Source organism: Dendrobates tinctorius, unplaced genomic scaffold (assembly GCF_039654945.1).
Source record: "Dendrobates tinctorius isolate UK_male_01 unplaced genomic scaffold, ASM3965494v1 ptg000254l, whole genome shotgun sequence".
Classification (NCBI taxonomy): domain Eukaryota; kingdom Metazoa; phylum Chordata; class Amphibia; order Anura; family Dendrobatidae; genus Dendrobates; species Dendrobates tinctorius.
Window position 1 is genome coordinate 18,607,556 of NW_027361921.1, and position 22,320 is coordinate 18,629,875.

General features: G+C 46.7%; 1 protein-coding gene across 1 annotated transcript in view; it reads left to right on the forward strand.

Moving 5' to 3' along the window:
• Positions 1-22,320, forward strand: part of TRPM2 (transient receptor potential cation channel subfamily M member 2) — a 1,217,227-nt gene that overhangs the window by 848,356 nt on the left and 346,551 nt on the right. The window contains exons 25-26 of the mRNA XM_073558209.1: positions 16,466-16,598; positions 17,292-17,379. Of these exons, the coding sequence (XP_073414310.1) occupies positions 16,466-16,598; positions 17,292-17,379 (221 nt within the window). The remainder of the gene's footprint in view (positions 1-16,465; positions 16,599-17,291; positions 17,380-22,320) is intronic.

The window sequence follows — 22,320 nt, forward strand, 5'->3', positions numbered from 1 at the left end:
TTGGGCCTCACACAATCCAAAAGTGTCCAGTGTCCAAAAGTGTGTGCAGAGATTCAAAATCTCACTTATTCTCTAGTCACTTAGGTCACAGCTGTGCCATCGAGCCTGTCACATAGCGCTCAGATATCAGTGGGCCTCACACAATCCAAAAGTGTCCAGTGTCCAAAAGTGTGTGCAGAGATTCAAAATCTCACTTATTCTCTAGTCACTTAGGTCACAGCTGTGCCATCGAGCTTGTCACATAGCGCTCAGATATTCATTGGGCCTCACACAATCCAAAAGTGTCCAAAAGTGTGTGCAGAGATTCAAACTCTCACTTATCCTCTAGTCACTTAGGTCACAGCTGTGCCATCGAGCTTGTCACATAGCGCTCAGATATTCATTGGGCCTCACACAATCCAAAAGTGTCCAGTGTCCAAAAGTGTGTGCAGAGATTCAAACTCTCACTTATCCTCTAGTCACTTAGGTCACAGCTGTGCCATCGAGCTTGTCACATAGCGCTCAGATATTCATTGGGCCTCACACAATCCAAAAGTGTCCAGTGTCAAAAAGTGTGTGCAGAGATTCAAACTTTCACTTATCCTCTATTCACTTAGGTCACAGCTGTGCCATCGAGCTTGTCACATAGCGCTCAGATATTCATTGGGCCTCACACAATCCAAAAGTGTCCAGTGTCCAAAAGTGTGTGCAGAGATTCAAAATCTCACTTATTCTCTAGTCAATTAGGTCACAGCTGTGCCATCGAGCCTGTCACATAGCGCTCAGATATCAGTGGGCCTCACACAATCCAAAAGTGTCCACTGTCAAAAAGTGTGTGCAGAGATTCAAAATCTCACTTATTCTCTAGTCACTTAGGTCACAGCTGTGCCATCGAGCCTGTCACATAGCGCTCAGATATCAGTGGGCCTCACACAATCCAAAAGTGTCCAGTGTCCAAAAGTGTGTGCAGAAATTCAAAATCTCCCCTGTCCTATAGACACCTTGTTTTACATACTATATAGTTTGTTGGATTTTGTCTACATTTCTACCAAAAATGAGGAAGGCTGGTGGAAGAGGCCGTGGAATTGGGCGGGGGTTGGCAGCTGGTAATGATGGTGTTGGTGGTGGATCTGATGGTAGTGGCAAGAGCAAAATAGGACCGCATGCAGGAGGTGTTGAGCCTGCGTCATCGTCTGGCTACATAAGGCCTCGAACGCTTAGTTTTCTAGGAGTTGGCAAACCGCTTTTAAAGCCAGAGCATCAGGAAAAAGTTTTGTCTTACATTGCTGACTCAGCCTCCAGCTCTTTCGCCTCCTCTTCTTCAGTTGTAAAAAGTAAAAGCACTGAGTCGTCATTGGAGGCTCATGTTCATGAACCAGACCTTTCCTTGTGTCCTTCACCCCAACCAAGATTGAAGGATGACGCAGGCCATACTACTGATTACTCCATGGAGCTGTTTTCACATACCATGCCTGGATTATCAAGTGAAATGGTGAATTACCCAGGCCAAGATGAATCTGACATGGAGTGCACTGATGCACAGCCGCTGATGGATGATTCTGCTGGTACATTCACTCAGAGCACTACATTGTCCTCGCAGTGTACAGAGCCAGATTCTGACCCTGATGAGACTCAGGTGCCCCTTCCCGCACACTATACCACCATACACGGTGACACAGAGGAAGGTGCACATGACATAGAAGAGGAGGTGATGGATGACCCAGTTGTTGACCCAGATTGGCATCCATTGGGGGAAGAGGGTGCTGCTTCCAATAGCTCAGATGAGGAGCATCCACAGCAGACATCGACATCGCAACAGCTGTTATCTGGCAGGCCCGGAGCACTCCAAAGACAGGTTCCAAACATCAAAATAGTTGCTGGACAGCTTGTCCAGAGGGTCAAAAGATAACAGCGTGCTAGGCCGCAAAATGTCTGCCAAAGTAGGAAGAGTGCAGTGTGGCACTTTTTTGAACAAAATCCTCATGATCAGGCCAAGGTTATCTGTAAGAAGTGCGCAAAGACCTTTAGCCGAGGGAAAAATCTGAAAAATTTGAATACCAGTTGCATGCTTAGACATTTAACCAGCATGCACTTGCAAGCGTGGACACAACACCAAACCTCAAGTGCCACATGTGCAACTGATCACAACGAAGGTAGTCAGCAATGCTACATTGTTTCCCCCACTGTAAGCCCACCAGTTAGCACAGCAGCAAATGTTGAGGTGTCGTTGCAAGGCCACAGCAGTCAGGGGATCCCACTGTTATATCAACGAAAGACTGATTCTAGGCCATCAGAAAGAACACCAACTCCATCACCATCATCAACCCTGTCTCAGTCCGCCCTGTCCACCGCTACTTCCACCATATGCAGCTCTGAAGTCCAGCTCACCCTCCCAGACACTATGAGTAGGTCAAGAAAGTACTCAGTCTCTCATCCGCGTACACTGGGTTTGAACGCCCACATTGCCAAACTAATCTCGTTTGAGATGATGCCTTTTCGGTTGGTGGAAAGCACAGCTTTCCGCGAACTCATGGCCTATGCAGTACCACGCTATGACCTACCCAGTCGCCACTTCTTCTCTCGCAAAGCCATCCCAGCCCTCCACCATCATGTGAAAGACTGCATTGTCCATGCACTCAAGCAGTCAGTGAGCGGAAAGGTGCACCTCACAACTGATGCATGGTCCAGTCGGCATGGCCAGGGCCGTTACGTGTCCATCACTGCGCACTAGGTTAATGTGGTGGATGCAGGGTCCACAGGGGACAGCGGTGGTGGGACAGTGCTGCCTAGCCCACGGTATAGGAAACAGTTGGCTGTAGGCGTTCCACCCTCTTCCTCCTCCTCCTCCTCCTCCTCCTCCAGAAGCGAAAGCTCGTACACAGAGCGCAGTCGTACGAGCACTCCATCCGCAGCTGCCACTGTTGCACACGATGTGTCCCCCTATCGAGCAGCTAGTGGAAAGCGTCAGCAGGCTGTGTTGCAGATGATGTGTTTGGGCGACAGACATACCGCCGAGGTGCTGGCCGAGTACTTGAAGTGACAAACTGAGTCATGGCTGGGCAGTGTACATCTTGAGGCAGGCAAGGTAGTTAGTGATAACGACCGTAATTTTGTGGCAGCCATAGCCCTTTCAAAACTCAGCCACATACGTTGCTTGGCTCACACCTTGAACCTGGTGGTGCAGTGCTTCCTCAAAAATTATCCGGAGTTAACAGCCCTGCTCCAGAAGGTGCGAAGACTGTGCGCGCACATCCGCCGGTCGCCTGTACACTCCGTTCGTATGCAGAAGCTGCAGCGATTGCTCCACCTTCCCAACCACCGCCTCATTATCGACATTGCAACAAGGTGGAATTCCACCCTGCACATGGTGGAGCGGCTGTGCGAGCAAAGGCAGGCCATAATGCATTTGTGGGAGGATACACGGCCAGGCACTTTGAGAGCAGACATGGAGTTGACAGGTGTGCAGTGGTCGAAGCTGAAAGACCACTGTAAAGTCCTTCAGTGTTTTGAGGAATGCACACGGCTGGTAAGCGCAGACGACGCCATCCTAAGCATGAGCATCCCACTTATGCGTCTGCTCATGCAAACTTTGATGCACCTTAAGGAGCAGGCGTCTGCAGCCAATGTTGATGAGGAGGAAGAGGAGGAGGGAATCCTTGATGACATTCAGCCATTGTCTGCTCAGGGACCTCTCCTGGACGAGGTGGAGGAAGAAGAGGAGGAGGAGGATGATGATGGGGATGATTACTTAGGGGAGGAGGATGCATCTCGTGGGGCAAGTGAAAATGTTGGCGTGGCAAGGTCTGGTACAGGGTTTGTGCGTGACTGGAGGGATGTGGATTTGCCAGAAAGTGCTCCTCCAACCAGCACTCGCAGTGCATCATTGACACCGGGAACATTGACCCACATGTCAGATTATGCCTTGCGGATCCTAAAAAGGGACCCCCGCATTGCCAAAATGATGAACGATGACGACTACTGGTTGGCCAGCATCCTGGATCCACGCTATAAAGGCAAATTACAAAACATCATGCCACAGGAGAACCTTGACCTAATATTGGCTAATAAACAAGCAACTCTGGTAAATCGGTTGCTTGAGGCATTCCCAGCACACAGCAGCGGTGATGGTTCTCACACGAGCCGTACGGGCCGGGGGCAGCTTGGCAGAGGTGTTCGTGGTGCACACAGCAGAAGTGGCATTGGAGACAGGGGTTTCATGACAATGTTGTGGACTGATTTTTCAAATACCGCTCACACAACTGGTAATACTGCATCGATGGAAAGTGACAGGAGACAGCAGTTGTCAACCATGGTTACAAACTACTTTTCCTCCCATATCGATGTTCTCCCACACAGGTCATTCCCCTTTGACTATTGGGCCGCTAAACTGGACACCTGGCCTGAATTGGCACAATATGCCTTACAGGAGCTCGCTTGCCCAGCTGCAAGTGTGCTATCGGAAAGAGTCTTCAGTGCAGCTGGATCAATCCTGACAGAAAAAAGGACCCGTCTGTCAACCCAAAATGTGGATGATCTAACCTTCATTAAAATGAACCATGCATTGGTTTCCAAGGATTTTGTCCCACCTTCCCCTGATGACACATAGGGTGACAGAAAAATGGCTTGCTTTGGTCCACCTCTTCCTGGGACTTCACCTATTTCGCCTTTTGCATCAGCTGAATGTCCAACATCAACATATGCCACTTTCTAAAACTCCCTAACTTTGCTGCCTCCCCCCCCATGGCCGGGGTCACCACCTAGCGCACGACACCGTGCGAGTGCCGTTGCCCTGGACAGGTGGGTAGGCCGACTCTTGGGCGCGGGCACTGGCACAGGGTCCCTCATAGTGCAATCAAGTGTCTCTGACGGTGGTGGTGCACACCCGCCGTCAGACACACCGCTGTACTATGAGGGGCCCAGTGCCAGTACCGACGCCCACGAGTGGGCCCCCCTTGCTTGGGCAGGGCCCCAGCATTTGCAATCTTTACTTCTCCCTGCTCCTCCGCTGTGTAATCTGGGCCGTCAAATCCATACTGTGCCTGACACCGTCTGAGCCTGCCTCCTGAGACATATATTTTGAATGTGTACGCTATCCATACATGTTATCCGGGGATACGGTACCCTTTCTAACCTTTGTGCAATCACGTGCAATCCATACTGGGCCTGACACCGTCTGAGCCTGCCTCCTGAGACATATATTTTGAATGTGTACGCTATCCATACATGTTATCCGGGGATACGGTACCCTTTCTAACCTTTGTGCAATCACGTGCAATCCATACTGGGCCTGACACCGTCTGAGCCTGCCTCCTGAGACATATATTTTGAATGTGTACGCTATCCATACATGTTATCCGGGGATACGGTACCCTTTCTAACCTTTGTGCAATCACGTACAATCCATACTGGGCCTGACACCGTCTGAGCCTGCCTCCTGAGACATATATTTTGAATGTGTACGCTATCCATACATGTTATCCGGGGATACGGTACCCTTTCTAACCTTTGTGCAATCACGTGCAATCCATACTGGGCCTGACACCGTCTGAGCCTGCCTCCTGAGACATATATTTTGAATGTGTACGCTATCCATACATGTTATCCGGGGATACGGTACCCTTTCTAACCTTTGTGCAATCACGTGCAATCCATACTGGGCCTGACACCGTCTGAGCCTGCCTCCTGAGACATATATTTTGAATGTGTACGCTATCCATACATGTTATCCGGGGATACGGTACCCTTTCTAACCTTTGTGCAATCACGTGCAATCCATACTGGGCCTGACACCGTCTGAGCCTGCCTCCTGAGACATATATTTTGAATGTGTACACTATCCATACATGTTATCCGGGGATACGGTACCCTTTCTAACCTTTATGCAATCACGTGCAATCCATACTGGGCCTGACACCGTCTGAGCCTGCCTCCTGAGACATATATTTTGAATGTGTACGCTATCCATACATGTTATCCGGGGATACGGTACCCTTTCTAACCTTTGTGCAATCACGTGCAATCCATACTGGGCCTGACACCGTCTGAGCCTGCCTCCTGAGACATATATTTTGAATGTGTACGCTATCCATACATGTTATCCGGGGATACGGTACCCTTTCTAACCTTTGTGCAATCACGTGTAATCCATACTGGGCGTGAGAACGGCTGGCAAGCTACAGCACCTGTGGTTTGCACACGTAAGTTTTTCATTTTTTCAGGAATGACGGTTAGGCCTAATTCCGGAACTGCAGTTGACCTGCACTTACTGGGAAATCATTGTTTGCGGGTAATAATTGTAATCACTCAGTGATCCCCATCACTAACGTTGTTCAGCGGGTTATCTGCACCTGTAAGCGACAAGCGCTGGCCTTTTCAGTGTAGCGCACATGCAGCCACGGACATGTAAGGGCATGACACACCAGTTATTGGCCAATCTCATGTTCCAGAGCCTCACGTGTCCCTCTAGTAAGCCGGACTCGGACCGCGGGGCATGACGGAGTCTCGTTCGTTAACGGAATTAAGCTTGCAATGTGTGCATCTGTTCTGTAGCTGGCATGGTTGAGGTTTCCCAGGTGGAGTCGAATTTAACCGTAGGCTCCACTCCTGGTGGTGCCCTTCTGGACATTCCTTTAAGGTTCAGCTTTGCAACCATACTGCCCACGTAAAACAAACACTTTGCCTTCATGAATGCTGTTTGGAGGGTCATGACTCGTGGGAATAACGCCGCCCAATCAGTTAACCTGCTAGAGAGATCCTTCGTTGCTCCCAAGCATGACATCACACTCCCTAGGAGGAAGGTAATGCCACTGTGGCGACCGTACTCCTGGGGGCGACACAAGTGCACTGATGCCCAGCGACTGCTCGATGAATCTGCTGGTACATTGACCCAGACCACTACATTCCCCTCTCACGCTACACGGCCTGAATCTGACCCTGATGAAACTCAGGTTACCCTTCCCATATACAGTTCCATCTTACACGGTGACAAAGAGGAAGCTGCAGATGAAAGTGCAGGTTCGGCCCACCCGCCATCAGACACACCACCGTACTATCAGGGGCCCTGTGCCAGTGCCGTCGCCAACGAGTGGGCCCCCCCTGCTTGCTCAGGATCACAGCACTTGCAAGGTTGAAATACTGTGCAGTGAGATGGAAAATGGGGACGACGAGGAGTCCAGACTAGTCCAGGGATTCCCTAGCGAGGAGACTTATTTGATTGTTTTCAATGTTGGGACAGCAATTTTTGGGGAGCACTATACTCTGGAGAATGATAGATGGGGCCCACCATACACTGGAACATTCCAAAGGTGGACATCAGACACTGGAGCAGCATTTACAGGGCCCATTATACACTAGAGCATTAGAAATGGGGCCCATTATGTTTGGAGCATTATTTGGGCCCATAAGACAGTGGAGCTTCATCCATGGGGACCAACATATACTGTAGCATTATGTGGAGCTCATCATATACTGTTTCAAACATTATATGGGACCAATGATTCTGTATGGAGAAATACAGTGGGGCAAAAAAGTATTTAGTCAGTCACCAATAGTGCAAGTTCCACCACTTAAAAAGATGAGAGGCGTCTGTAATTTACATCATAGGTAGATCTCAACTATGGGAGACAAACTGAGAAAAAAAAATCCAGAAAATCACATTGTCTGTTTTTTTCATTTTATTTGCATATTATGGTGGAAAATAAGTATTTGGTCAGAAACAAAATTTCATCTCAATACTTTGTGATATATCCTTTGTTGGCAATGACAGAGGTCAAACGTTTTCTGTAAGTCTTCACAAGGTTGCCACACACTGTTGTTGGTATGTTGGCCCATTCCTCCATGCAGATCTCCTCTAGAGCAGTGATGTTTTTGGCTTTTCGCTTGGCAACACAGACTTTCAACTCCCTCCAAAGGTTTTCTATAGGGTTGAGATCTGGAGACTGGCTAGGCCACTCCAGGACCTTGAAATGCTTCTTACGAAGCCACTCCTTCATTGCCCTGGCGGTGTGCTTTGGATCATTGTCATGTTGAAAGACCCAACCACGTTTCATCATCAATGCCCTTGCTGATGGAAGGAGGTTTGCACTCAAAATCTCACGATACATGGCCCCATTCATTCTTTCATGTACCCGGATCAGTCGTCCTGGCCCCTTTGCAGAGAAACAGCCCCAAAGCATGATGCTTCCACCACCATGCTTTACAGTAGGTATGGTGTTTGATGGATGCAACTCAGTATTCTTTTTCCTCCAAACACGACAAGTTGTGTTTCTACCAAACAGTTCCAGTTTGGTTTCATCAGACCATAGGACATTCTCCCAAAACTCCTCTGGATCATCCAAATGCTCTCTAGCAAACTTCAGACGGGCCCGGACATGTACAGGCTTAAGCAGTGTGACACGTCTGGCACTGCAGGATCTGAGTCCATGGTGGCGTAGTGTGTTACTTATGGTAGGCCTTGTTACATTGGTCCCAGCTCTCTGCGGTTCATTCACTAGGTCCCCCCCCGCATGGTTCTGGGATTTTTGCTCACCGTTCTTGTGATCATTCTGACCCCACGGGGTGGGATTTTGCGTGGAGCACCAGATCGAGGGAGATTATCAGTGGTCTTGTATGTCTTCCATTTTCTAATTATTGCTCCCACAGTTGATTTCTTCACTCCAAGCTGGTTGGCTATTGCAGATTCAGTCTTCCCAGCCTGGTGCAGGGCTACAATTTTGTTTCTGGTGTCCTTTGACAGCTCTTTGGTCTTCACCATAGTGGAGTTTGGAGTCAGACTGTTTGAGGGTGTGCACAGGTGTCTTTTTATACTGATAACAAGTTTAAACAGGTGCCATTACTACAGGTAATGAGTGGAGGAAAGAGGAGACTCTTAAAGAAGAAGTTACAGGTCTGTGAGAGCCAGAAATCTTGATTGCTTGTTTCTGACCAAATACTTATTTTCCACCATAATATGCAAATAAAATGAAAAAAAAACAGACAATGTGATTTTCTGGATTTTTTTTCTCAGTTTGTCTCCCATAGTTGAGGTCTACCTATGATGTAAATTACAGACGCCTCTCATCTTTTTAAGTGGTGGAACTTGCACTATTGCTGACTGACTAAATACTTTTTTGCCCCACTGTAGATGGGCCTCGTCATGAGATGTAAAAAGTGAGGTATTTTTCATTGTACTATACCGCTATTTCTCTGCCGTATCGGAGCATGATGAGTTGTGGTATGTGTTAAAGGGGCGCTCTTTCGCCCAGGGCACATGAAAACCTGCAGCCAGCCCTCCCCCCCCCCACAACTTTAGCCAACCCCCATTTTTCAGTGCGTAACTTGTATTATGAAGTTAACCCCTTCACGACCTATGACGCCTACGTAGGCGTCATGAAAAGCAGTGCCCAAACGACCTATGACGCCTACGTAGGCGTCATGCTATAAATAGCCCCCCTGCGGGTCGGGTGACCGGGGTCACTGAAAGGTCACCCGACCCGCACACAAAGGACCCTTCAGAGTTAACACCTGGGGGTGTGGCTTAGCCCCCACGTGCCTACGATCGCTCTGATTGGCTGTTAAAAGTGAAACTGCCAATCAGAGCGATTGTAATATTTCACCAATGAAAATTGGTGAAATATTACAATCCAGCCATGGCCGATGCTGAAATAACATCGGACATGGCTGGACACTGAGACCCGACCCCCCCCACACCGACTGACGGCACCGATCGGCTGCCGCCACCTTCTGACGGCACCGATCGGCAGCCGCCGTCATGATCTGCCCCCCCCGCCTTCTCTCCGCCCCCCCAGCCCTCCGATCATCCCCTCTCACCCTCCGATCACCCCCTCACCCTCCTTTGTGCCTCCGATCTCCCGCTATCCGTCCCGGTGTCCTGCCGTCCAGCATCATGGGCGCCGCCATCTTGCAAGATGGCGGGCGCATGCGCAGTGCGCCGAATCGAATCTGCAACGCTGCAGATTCATTCATTTATTTTGATCACTATGATAAACTTTCATAGTGATCAAAATAAATAAAAAGTAAATCACCGCCCCCTTTATCACCCCCATAGGTAGGGACAAATAATAAAATATATTTTTTTTTTTTTCCATTAGGGTTAGGTCCAGGGCTAGGGTTAGGGCTAGGGTTAGGGCTAGGGTTAGGGTTAGGGTTAGGGTTGGACTAAGGGTTAGGGTTGGACTAAGGGTTAGGGTTGGACTAAGGGTTAGGGTTGGACTAAGGGTTAGGGTTGAATTTAGGGTTAGGGTTGAATTTAGGGTTAGGGTTGGAATTGGGATTAGGGTTGGGGTTGGGATTACGGTTAGGCTTGTGGTTAGGGTTAGAGTTGGGATTTCGTTAGGGGTGTGTTGGGATTAGGGTTGTGGTTAGGGTTATGATTAGGGTTGGGATTAGGGTTAGGGGTGTGTTGGCGTTGGAGATAGAATTGAGGGGTTTCCACTGTTTAGGCACATCAGGGGCTCTCCAAACGCGACATGGAGCCACCATTTATTCCAGCCAATTTTGCGTTCAAAAAGTCAAACGGTGCTCCCTCCATTTCGAGCCCCGACGTGTGCCCAAACAGTGGTGTACCCCCACTTATGGGGTATCAGGGTACTCAGGAAAAATTGCACAACAACTTTAGGGGTCTAATTTCTCCTGTTACCCTTGGGAAAATAAAAAAATGGGGGCTAAAATAATTATTTTTGTGGAAAAAAAAGATTTTTTATTTTCACGGTTCTGCGTTATAAACTTCTGTGAAGAACTTGGGGGTTCAACGTGCTCACCACACATCTAGATAAGTTCCTTGGGGGGTCTAGTTTCCAAAATGGGGTCACTTGTGGGGGGTTTCCACTGTTTAGGTACATCAGGGGCTCTGCAAACGTAACATGATGCCCACAGACCATTCCATCAAGTCGGCATTTCAAAACGTCACTACTTCCATTCCGAGCCCCAACGTGTCCCCGAACAGTGGTCCCCCCTCATATATGGGGTACCAGCGTACTCAGGACAAACTGGACAACAACTTTTGGGGTCCAATTTATCCTGTTACCCTTGTGAAAATAAAAAATAGTGGACTAAAAATAATTTTTTGAGGAAAAAAAAATATTTTTTTATTTTCATGGCTCTGCGTTATAAACTTCTGTGAAGCACTTGGGGGTTCAACGTGCTCACCACACATCTATATTAGTTTCTTGGGTGATCTAGTTTCCAAAATGGGGTCATTTGTGGGGGGTTTCCACTGTTTAGGTACATCAGGGGCTCTGCAAACATAACATGATGCCCACAGACCATTCCATCAAGTCGGCATTTCAAAACGTCACTACTTCCCTTCCGAGCCCCAACGTGTGCCCAAACAGTGGTCCCCCCCACATATGTGGTACCAGCATACTCAGGACAAGCTGGACAACAACTTTTGGGGTCCAATTTATCCTGTTACCTTTGTGAAAATAAAAAATAACAGGCTAAAAATTTATTTTTTGAGGGAAAAAAAATATTTTTATTTTAACGGCTCTGCGTTATAAACTTCTGTGTAGCACCTGGGGGTTCAAAGTGCTCACTATGCATCTAGATAAGTTCCTTAGGGGGTCTAGTTTCCAAAATGGGGTCATTTGTGGGGGAGCTCCAAAGTTTACGCACACAGGGGCTCTGCAAACACAACATGGTGTCCGCTAACGATTGGAGCTAATTTTCCATTCAAAAAGTCAAATGACGCTCCTTCCCTTCTGAGTCATGCCGTGCGCTCAAACAGTGGTTTTCCCCCACATATGGGGTACCAGTGTACTCAGGACAAACTGGACAACAACTTTTGGGGTCCAATTTATCCTGTTACCCTTGGGAAAATAAAAAATAGCGGGCTAAAAAATCATTTTTGAGGAAAAAAAAATTATTTTTTTATTTTCACTGCTCTGCGTTATAAACTTCTGTGAAGCACTTGGGGGTTCAAAGTGCTCACCACACATCTAGATAAGTTCCTTCGGGGGTCTAGTTTCCAAAATGGGGTCACTTGTGGGGGAGCTCCAATGTTTAGGCACACAGGGGCTCTCCAAATGCGACATGGTGTCCGCTAAAGATTGGAGCTAATTTTCCAATCAAAAAGTCACATGGCGCTCCTTCCCTTCCGGGCCTTGCGGTGCGCCCAAACAGTGGTTTATGACCACATATGAGATATTGATGTACTCAGGAGAAATTGCCCAACAAATTTTAGGATCCATTTTATCCTGTTGCCCATGTGAAAATGAAAAAACTGAGGCCAAATAAAATTTTTGTGAAAAAAAAGTACTTTTTTTTTTTTACAGATCAATTTGTGAAGCACCTGGGGGTTCAAAGTGCATACTATGCATCTAGATAAGTTCTTTGGAGGGTCTAGTTTCCAAAATGGGCTCACTTGTGGGGGAGCTCCAATGTTTAGGCACACAGGTACTCTTAAAACAAGACATGGCAACTGCTAAACATTCAAGCATATTTTACATTCAAAAAGTAAAATGGCGCTCCTTGCCTTCTGAGCCCTGCCGTGCGCCCAAACATTGGTTTATGACCACATATGAGGTATCAGTGTACTCAGGAGAAATTGCCCAACAAATTTTAGGATACATTTTATCCTGTTACCCATGTGAAAATGAAAAAACTGATGCTAAAATAAAATTTTGGTTGGAAAAATTAAAATGTCCATTTTTTCATTCCATGTTGCTTTAGTTCCTGTGAAGCACCTGAAGGGTTAATAATCTTCTTGAATATAGTTTTGAGTAGCTTGAGGGGTGCAGTTTTTAGAATGGTGACACTTTTGGGTATTTTCTGCCATATAGACCCCTCAAAGTGACTTCAAATGTGAGGTGGTCCCTAAAAAAAATGGTTTTGTAAATTTTGTTGTAAAAATGAGAAATTGCTGGTCAACTTTTAACCCTTATAACTTCCTAACGAAAAAAAATGTTGTTTCCAAAATTGTGCTGATGTAAAGTAGACATGTGGGAAATGTTATTTATTAACTATTTTGTGTCACATAACTCTCTGGTTTAACAGAATAAAAATTCAAAATTTGAAAATTGCAAAATTTTCAAAATTTTTGCCAAATTTCCATTTTTTTCACAAATAAACGCAAAAATTATTGACCTAAATATACCACTATCATGAAGCCCAATATGTCACGAAAAAACAATCTCGGAATCGCTAGGATGCGTTGAAGCGTTCCTGAGTTATTACCTCATAAAGGGACATTGGTCAGAATTGCAAAAAATGGCCAGGTCATTAAGGTCAAAATAGGCTGGGTCATGAAGGGGTTAATTAAGGTTGACAAGCTTAAGTAAGAAGAATTGATGCTTTTGGCATTCAAATGGGCACTGTAGGTGTGTTTCCTGTCCTCCTCTCACTGCCGACTTTTATTCCCCATTGACTTACATTGGGTTTCGTGTTTCGGGACGACCCCGACTTTTCCCTATAATCGGACGATCTTGCTCGACCCGACTTTTGGAAAACGAAACGCGACCCTAAAAAACCAAAAGTCGCTCAACTCTAGTTATGAAGCAATAATACAGGGTACTCACCCTTAATAGTTGTGTAAAGCCACAACTACTGTATCCGCTTAGTCACATGCAATAAAGCTGCAGCAGGATGGTGTAGACAGACAGCGTCTGCTACCAATGCTCAAGGAGGAGATCCCAACAAGAAAACACCAGGTCCCTGTGCTGCGAGACCTTCATGACCCCACTAAGCCACCGCAAGCACCTTCAGGTTTTGTAGAGGAAAAGAAAAAATAAAACACATGCACAGTCTCTCACGTGTCCTGTTCGTGTGCCACTCAGGACGTACCGTCTCCACCTGAGAACGTCCAACACACAGGGCACACCGGGTGCTATTCAGGGAGCCGACCCTCCTCCCAGGGTCTCCCAACATACCGGCCTCACCAGGTCCAGGGGCTCAGCGGGTGCTCTTCAGGACATCCGTCTCTGCCTGAGACTGCCCAACACACGCCTCACCAGGTCCAAGGTCATATCATGTGTACCAGGGATCCGATTCCTCTCCCAGAACCTCCCAACACTGACCCTCCAGGACCTTAGTCACTGACCCCTCCAGGAACACATTCTTTACCACTGACCCTGGTCACTGCAACACAGACTCCTGTCTGTTACCTGTGTTGGCCACACAGGTTCTCGGATGCCTCTTCTCCTCAGAGGTATCCCACAAATATTAATAGTCACTTTCTCTGACCTCGGTCAGTATTACTCACGGTTGTCAGAGCGTCTGCTCTCCTGGCTCAGAATCGCCAGCACTGCCCCACGTGCTTCTGGGAGTCGCTGCCCGCAGTCTGTCACCAATTGTAGGGGTTTCGACTCGCTTAGGTGCAGCGGGAGACAAATATGTGACAGGTTCTTCCCAAAGTTCATGAGGTTTATTTGCATCATAAACCCACAAGGCAGCACATTACCAAAATAGCCTCTAGCTAAGGCAAAAGAACACAAATGTCCGTGGTTGGAGACTCGGACCGAGAGTCTCAGCTCATGCTGGGAGGTGTAGTCCTCCCCATATACAACTTTCTGTAGTGTCCCACCTGAACACATGGAAGTCTGTCCACACTCTGACAGACTCTCTCTCACTCCCCACATGTGCTAAACACCTCAATTACATAGCCCTGTAACCACACCCACAGGTGATCACATGGCTATGACATCACTAAAGGTTGTATTGCACATAGACACACACAGGCTTCCCTGACACAGTGTAACAGAAATATCAGCAGTACCTCTGCTGATCAATACACCCTGGAGCCTGCATCCCAAGGCCACCCACCTTGAGGCACATAATGGTCATTTAGGGCCCTGCTCCTGTTACCACACTGAATGTGCCTGTACACCCGTCCTGGGACACCCACACAGCGCCCCCTAGCTGACATAGTGGTCACTACACCACAGTATGTATGTTGTATGAATGTAGCATATATGTAGTATGTATGTATGTTGTATGAATGTAGTATGTATGTAGTATGTATGTATGTATGTATGTTGTATGAATGTAGTATATATGTAGTATGTATGTTTGTTGTATGAATGTAGTATATCTGTAGTATGTATGTAGTATATATGCATGTATGTTGTATGAATGTAGTATATATTGTAGGGATTCGACTCGCTTAGGTGCAGCGGGAGACAAACATGAGGCACGTTCCTTTAAAATTTCACAGGGTTTATTACTCCATAAACCAGAGACAGCACATAAACAGTCCTTAGCTGGGCTGTGTTCCCTCAGATCCTGTGCACACAGGCCAGGGCAATGTCCCGAGCAGCGCTCTATCTGCAGCCGCAGACACAGGAAGGCTTCTCCTTCCTTGGAACCCAGATCACTTTCTGTAGTGTCCCACCTGGACACATGGAAGTCTGTCCACACTCTGCCAGACTCCCTCACAGTCTCTCTCATGTGCCTAACACCTCAATTACATAGCCCTGTAACCACACCCACAGGTGATCACATGGCTATGACATCACTAAAGGTTGTATTGCACATAAACACACACAGGCTTCCCTGACAGAGTGTAACAGAAAGATCAGCAGTACCTCTGCTGATCAATACACCCTGGAGCCTGCATCCCAAGGCCACCCACCTTGAGACCCATAATGGTCATTTAGGATCCTGCTCCTGTTACCACACTGAATGTGCCTGTACACCCGTCCTGGGACACCCACACAGCGCCCCCTAGCTAAAAGGAAAAAAAAACAGACAATGTGATTTTCTGGATTTTTTTTTTCTCAGTTTGTCTCCCATAGTTGAGGTCTACCTATGATGTAAATTACAGACGCCTCTCATCTTTTTAAGTGGTGGAACTTGCACTATTGCTGACTGACTAAATACTTTTTTGCCCCACTGTATATGTAGTATGTATGTATGTATGTAGTATATATGTTTTTTTTTACATTCAACACATTAGCCAGATGATGGGACTACTACTGTCCCATCATTGGCTAATGTGTCAATCACTGTCATTGTAGTCCCATTGGACGATGCCTGCACACACACAACCCCTGGCAGACCCGCACAGACCCCCGGCAGCCCGCACAGACCCCCGGCAGCCCGCACAGACCCCCGGCAGGCCCGTACAGACCCCTGGCAGCCCGCACAGACCCCCGGCAGGCCCGCACAGACCCCCGGCAGCCCGCACAGACCCCGGCAGCCAGCACAGACCCCCGGCAGGCCCACACAGACCCACGACAGGCCCGCACAGACCGCGCATCATGATGCGCACAGACCGCCCATCATGATGACATCATTTCAGCAGCCAATCACAGCCACAACACTGGCTCATTGCATTATGAGAACTTCTGATTCCGGTATCCGATATTATAAAAATATTGGTACTCGTTATCGGAATTCCGATACAGCGAATATCGGCCGATACGCGATATTTGTAGTATCGGAATGCTCAACACTAGTGACATCCTAGTATCTCCAAGCTTGTTCACTGATCCCTCATTATGCTCTATGTTCATTTTCATTATGGTTTTACATTTGCTAATGTTTTATATATTAGAGGAAAAGCTAGAAAAGAATGAAGAGGCAGCTCTCCTATCCTGGGAAACTTTTCTAAAAGAAAACTATTTACAGCATCTTCAAAAACAGATGAAACAGAGCACAGAGCACAAGATTAGGGACACATTTCACAAGTAAGTAATTTAAAAGAAATATATAACTATCAGTTTATTAAGTCTTGTGAAAAATGTGAACAAAAATATTGAAGACAGCTGTTGTCAGCCCTTTATGTCCACATTGCATGGGTCTCAAGCGTAGCCCTCAGTTACATCATGTTCAACAAGTACTGAAAATTTAATAACTTTTCACATCTTCACTTTTATCTGTTATGTGTTTCTAATCAGAAATAGAAATAATTGCTGAAATAATTGAGTAAAGAAATATTTCCTAATATTTTGAAAAATATTTAACAACATTGGTGATGACCTGCAATGAAAGAAACAGCCCATGAGCAAGTGATGCTTTTTATGAAAGAAAGACAGATCTTCATTTTGAGATAATTGACAACCCTTTTACAATGAGGCAATAAAAAGACACCAGGTAAAATACCAGGGAAGTGATTAGCAAATAATGAAGGTATCGTGAAATGTAATCAAATTGTTAAACTTTTAAGGGCTTTAAATTGCTATTTAATATAAAGCACATCTTTTCCCTGATTACTCAATAAGAATTTGGAGAATTGTTTCTTTAACACTGATATAAAAGTTTCCCTTTTTCACACTTTTTGCTGCAATCTCTGCAGGTCATTTCTACAGCTAAAAAGTAACCTGTATGCACTTATACCTAGCTCCACTTATTCTGATAATGAATATTACCTTTACTAATAGAGTTAACACAGTCGTGGACTTGTTGGAATTGGATCAAATCAAAAGGACTGGCTTCATGGAACACAGACTGCTTTTCTTAGAAGAACAGGTAATTCCATCATCTAATGTCACCCAACACAAATGTGAAGCATTATTGCAGAATGCATAACATGCAATTTAACTTATTAATACTAATTAGTTACAGATTGAGTGAACAAGGTGAGCATCACAATACCTATATAAATGGAATAGTTTTGTGGAGACCACCAACATTTCTGATGGAGGAATAGAACTTTGGCATCCTAATCCCAGACAGTTATAGCTTTTACTCTCTTACTATTGATGAGCGAGCATGCTCGCCACTACTCAGTACTCGGCTGAGCATCTTGCTGCTCGAGATGCTCGGAGCTCGCCGAGTATTTCCAGGGTTGCTCGGCAGGAGCTCTGGTTTCCTCCCTGCATGTTTGGTGCTCTTAAGACAGCCAATGAACATGTAGGGATTGTCTGTCACACACTGTAATGCCGCAGCCATGTTGGTTGTGGCATTACAGTGATTAGCTGGCCGCACTGTGTCATCAGGTCTATATTATACCTGACACCACGATGCTCGTCACAGTCTGCTCTGGAATTAGGCAGTGTAGGGAGAGTTGATGCTGAGCTAGGGAAAGATTTTCTTGTTTCTTAGTTAGTGTTGGTATACCACAATCTATTATACACATATCCATGTGAACTAGGTGCTAGGCAGGTAGTGTATGTTGCAGACTGCAGTGCATATAGCAAGACGGTCCATTCCACTTCAGTCTGCTGCTGCTGCCTTTACAGATATTTCTAGACATAGCCCCAGTTATCAGGGGCCAGGAATATTTTTTTTTCATCTCAATCTTGATTATATGCTTAAAAAAACACTGTTTTTTCTGCTTCATTTGCTTGTTGGCACTGCAGAATACAGCCAGATCTTTTCCATACTACAGCTCTAAAAATACTTATATTTAAAACTGTGGTTTGTCCGTCACACAGATCACATATAAGTGCGCTGAAAATTCTGCCATTTCTGGCCTCCATTTAAAATATGTTGCAGTGTCTTAGTGAAGTTATTGACATTAGTTTGCTGTTAAAAATAGTTACCTACAGGCCAGCTATTTAAAACTGTTGCTTTCCGTCACACGGATCACTTGTAAGTTCGCTCCAAATTCAGCCATTTGTAGTGAACGTGAAAAATATTGTCCTCAATTTAAAATGGGCGAGGCGCATGGCAAGGGATGGGGAACTAGACATGGTGGTGATGGTGCATGCAGAGGCCGTGGGCAAGCTGAAATTGTGCCACAACAAACACCCACATCTTCTCGTCTGACTTTCCTGTCCCAATTACTAGGGGACCACTGCACACCACTATTGAACCCAGAGCAGTGTCAAAAAGTTGATGGTTGGTTAGTGGATAATGCTTCCAGTCACTTTGCAACTAGTGATGAGCGAACGCGCTCGCCACTACTCAATACTCGCCCGAATATCACGGTACTCGGTGAGCACCAAGCATTTCCGGGATTACTCTGTGGGAACTCGGGTCTCCACCCAGCATTTTTGGCTGCCAAGCACTGTAATACCGCAGCCATCTTTGTTGTGGTCATGGCTGGCCGCACAGCATCACCAGTGGTATTAGAGACCAGACGCCGCACTGCTCGGCGCATTCAGCTCTGGATTAAGATAGTGTAGGGAGAGCTGCTGCCAATAGAGGGTCAGATTTGGGGATTTATTAGTCAATGTGGGGTCTACCATCCTAAAGTACTCAAATCCAGGTAAACCAAAAGTCCTTCTAAGGTCTAATTCCAGAGTATATAGGTTGCAGTGTTAGGTAGGCAGGGGATTGTATGTCGCTCTATACATATCAGTGCAAGGCCTGCAGGCACTGTATGTGTGTATATTGATCGTTTCTTTTTTCTTGTTTATCATGCGAGTAACTCACATGAGTCTCATATGTCAATACCCAGCACTGCCGCCGGCACTCGAGACCAGAGCATGCGGCTGCATAGAAATACATGCAGCCACACACTCCTGTCCGAGTGCTGGTGGAAGTGCCGGGTATTGACATGCGAGACTCGTGTGAGTTTCTCGCATGTCTGACCCCGGCCTTAGGACTAATTACGGGGTATATAGATTGCAAAATTCACTTCTGTGTGCACAGAGAAATCTTTCATTTTTATGTGGAATGGTAGTAGAATTTTTTTTGAGTGTCTTCCACAATTTCTTGACACCATTTTGCTGAACCCCCATATTTTACAGTGTGGTATATCTGTGACACGCCTCATCCATCCGTCTGCTAAATATTTGGGCATTTCCATTTTTTTCATTCCATTTTTTTGCTGTCTGTCACTCTAGTTATATACAGGACTATTTTGCCTTTTTTTAAAAAATAACAGCCACATATTAAAATACAGGCCACATATTTGGCAGTGTGGTATCTCCGTGCCAGGTCTCATATATCTGCGTGCTCCAAGTTTGGCCATTTTAGGCCGATATTCCAGTGTTTTCCGGTCTGTCACTCTAATAACATACAGCACTATTTAGCCTAAAAAAGAAAAAAAAAATATAGGCCACATATTTGGCAGTGTGGTATCTCTGTGCCAGGCCTCATATATTTGCGTTTTCCAAGTGTGAGCATTTTAGGCCGGTATTCCAGTGTTTTCCTGTCTGATACTCAAGTTGTATACAGCACTATTTTGCATTTTTAAACAGAACAGGCCACATATTTTACAGTGTGGTATATCTGCGACACACCTCATACATCCGTGTGCTAAAAATTAGGGCTTTTTGGGCAGGTATTCCAGTGTTTTCCTGTCTGTCACTCAAGTTATATACAGCACTATGTTGCATTTTAAAACAGGATACATATTCTACAGTCTGGTATATCTGTGACATGCCTCATACATCTCTGTGTTAAAAATTTGGGCATTTTAAGCCGGTATTCCAGTGGTTTCCTGTCTGTCACTCTAGTTATATACAGCACTATTTTGCATTTAAAAAAAAAAACAGGCCACGTATTTACAGTGTGGTGTATCTGTGACACACCTCATACATCCGTGTGCTAAAAATTTGGGCATTTTATGCCTACATATTCTAGTGTTTTTGCTGTCTGTTACGGTACTTAGTGACGCCAATTTGGTAACCAAAAAAACATTTTTAACTACAGTCCAGATAGTTTAAAGTGTGGTTTTCCTGCAAACGTGTCACATACAAGTGCACGCTAAATTCAGCCATTTGTAATGAAAGTGTAAAATATTCTAGTACATTCACAATGGTCAAAGTGCATGGCAAGGGACGGGGAAGTGGACGCGATGATGATGGTGCATGCTGAGGCTGAGGCCGTGGGAAAACTTAAATTGGGCCACAGAAAACACCCACATCTTCTTGCTGGACCTTAGTGTCCGAAGTCCTAGGGGACCGCAGCAAGACAGCACTATTGCAATCAGAGCAATGTGAAAAGGTTGTTGGTTGGATAGAGGATAATTGTGACGGCCGTCTGCGAATCTGGGCTGCAGTGGGGACAGCACCCCGAGTAACCCTGAGACCCTTAACCCCTATACAGGGATCTGGAATTGTAGCAAGGCCCAGGAGGTAGCTGTCTAGATTAGCAGTGGACCAGAGCAGGACGGCCACCAAGGGGTCAAAACTAAAACCCGTAATCAAGGTCAGGATGCAGGAGTCTGAGACCAGGGTGCAGCAGAGGCACGAAATCAGCAGACAGAAGGAGAGTCAAAAGTCCAGGCCAGGGTCAGTAAAACCAGGAGGGCAGCGAGGTACAGAATTAGCAGGCAGAAGGAGAGTCAGGAATCCAAGCAAAGGTCAGCGGCAAAAAGTCGGAAGAGAGGCGGAGGTACAAAAACGGCAGGCAATAGAATCGTCAAGAATCCAGGCTGAGGTCAGAGTATACACTATAGCAATTCACACAGTAACACGCAGGGGAACCAAGAATATATCCGGCAGCTTGCAAGACCAGTCCCCAGGTATTTGAGGGATCAGGTCCTCCCTCAATGGTTCCCGGCCCGATGATGTAACCAGGACCGCCCCCGGACCAGGCCAGATGGACATGCAGTAAGCCCTACATGACTGACATAGGGGCGGATCCTGCGCCCACCAGATGCCTGCGCAGGAGCCTCCTCTCTGCCACCACCCTCACCCTGGAGCGAACCACGGCGCCTCCCAGTGGCTGAGGCAGGAACAGCCGTCCCTGAGTCCGACGGCGATGTGACGGTCCGGCGCCCCCGAGTGGCCGAGACCGGAACTGCAGGCCCTGAGTCTGGCAGTGACATGTCAGTCCGGCGCCTCCTAGTGGCCGACGCCGGAACAGCAGGCCCTGAATCTCGCTGCGACGTGACAGTACCCCCCCTTCTAAGAGGGGCCTCCGGACCCTCAAAACCCGGTTTGTCAGGGTGCAGGAGGTGAAATCTTCTAATTAACCCCTTGGCATGGATGTCACCAGCGGGGACCCAGGACCTCTCCTCTGGGCCGTAGCCCTTCCAATGCACTAAGTATTGCACGGACCCTCTCACTAAACGGGAATCAAGGATACCTTGGACTTCGTACTCCAAGGCACCCTTGATCAAAACTGGAGGAGGAGGGGACTGGACAGGTTGAATTGGGGAGCGGTACGTTTTGAGGAGGGATTTGTGGAAAACGTTGGGTATTTTGAAGGACTGAGGGAGCTTTAAGCGAAAGGTTACCGGGTTAATTACCTCCAAAATCTCATAGGGACCAATAAATCTGGGGCCCAGTTTGGCAGACGGTACCTTAAGTTTAATGTTCATGGTAGACAGCCAAACTTTGTCCCCAACTCCCAGGTGCGGCCCCTTGGACCGCCGTTTATTTGCCGCCGAAGCCTGTCTGACTTGGGAGCCTTTCAAGTTTGAGTTCACCTCTGACCAGATGGTCCTTAAGTGATGTATGGATTTCTCTACCCCCGGGAGGTCCGACATCTTAGCCGAAAATGAACCAAAACGTGGGTGTAAACCAAGATTACAGAAGAACGGGGTGGTTTTGATGGATTCTTGGTATTGGT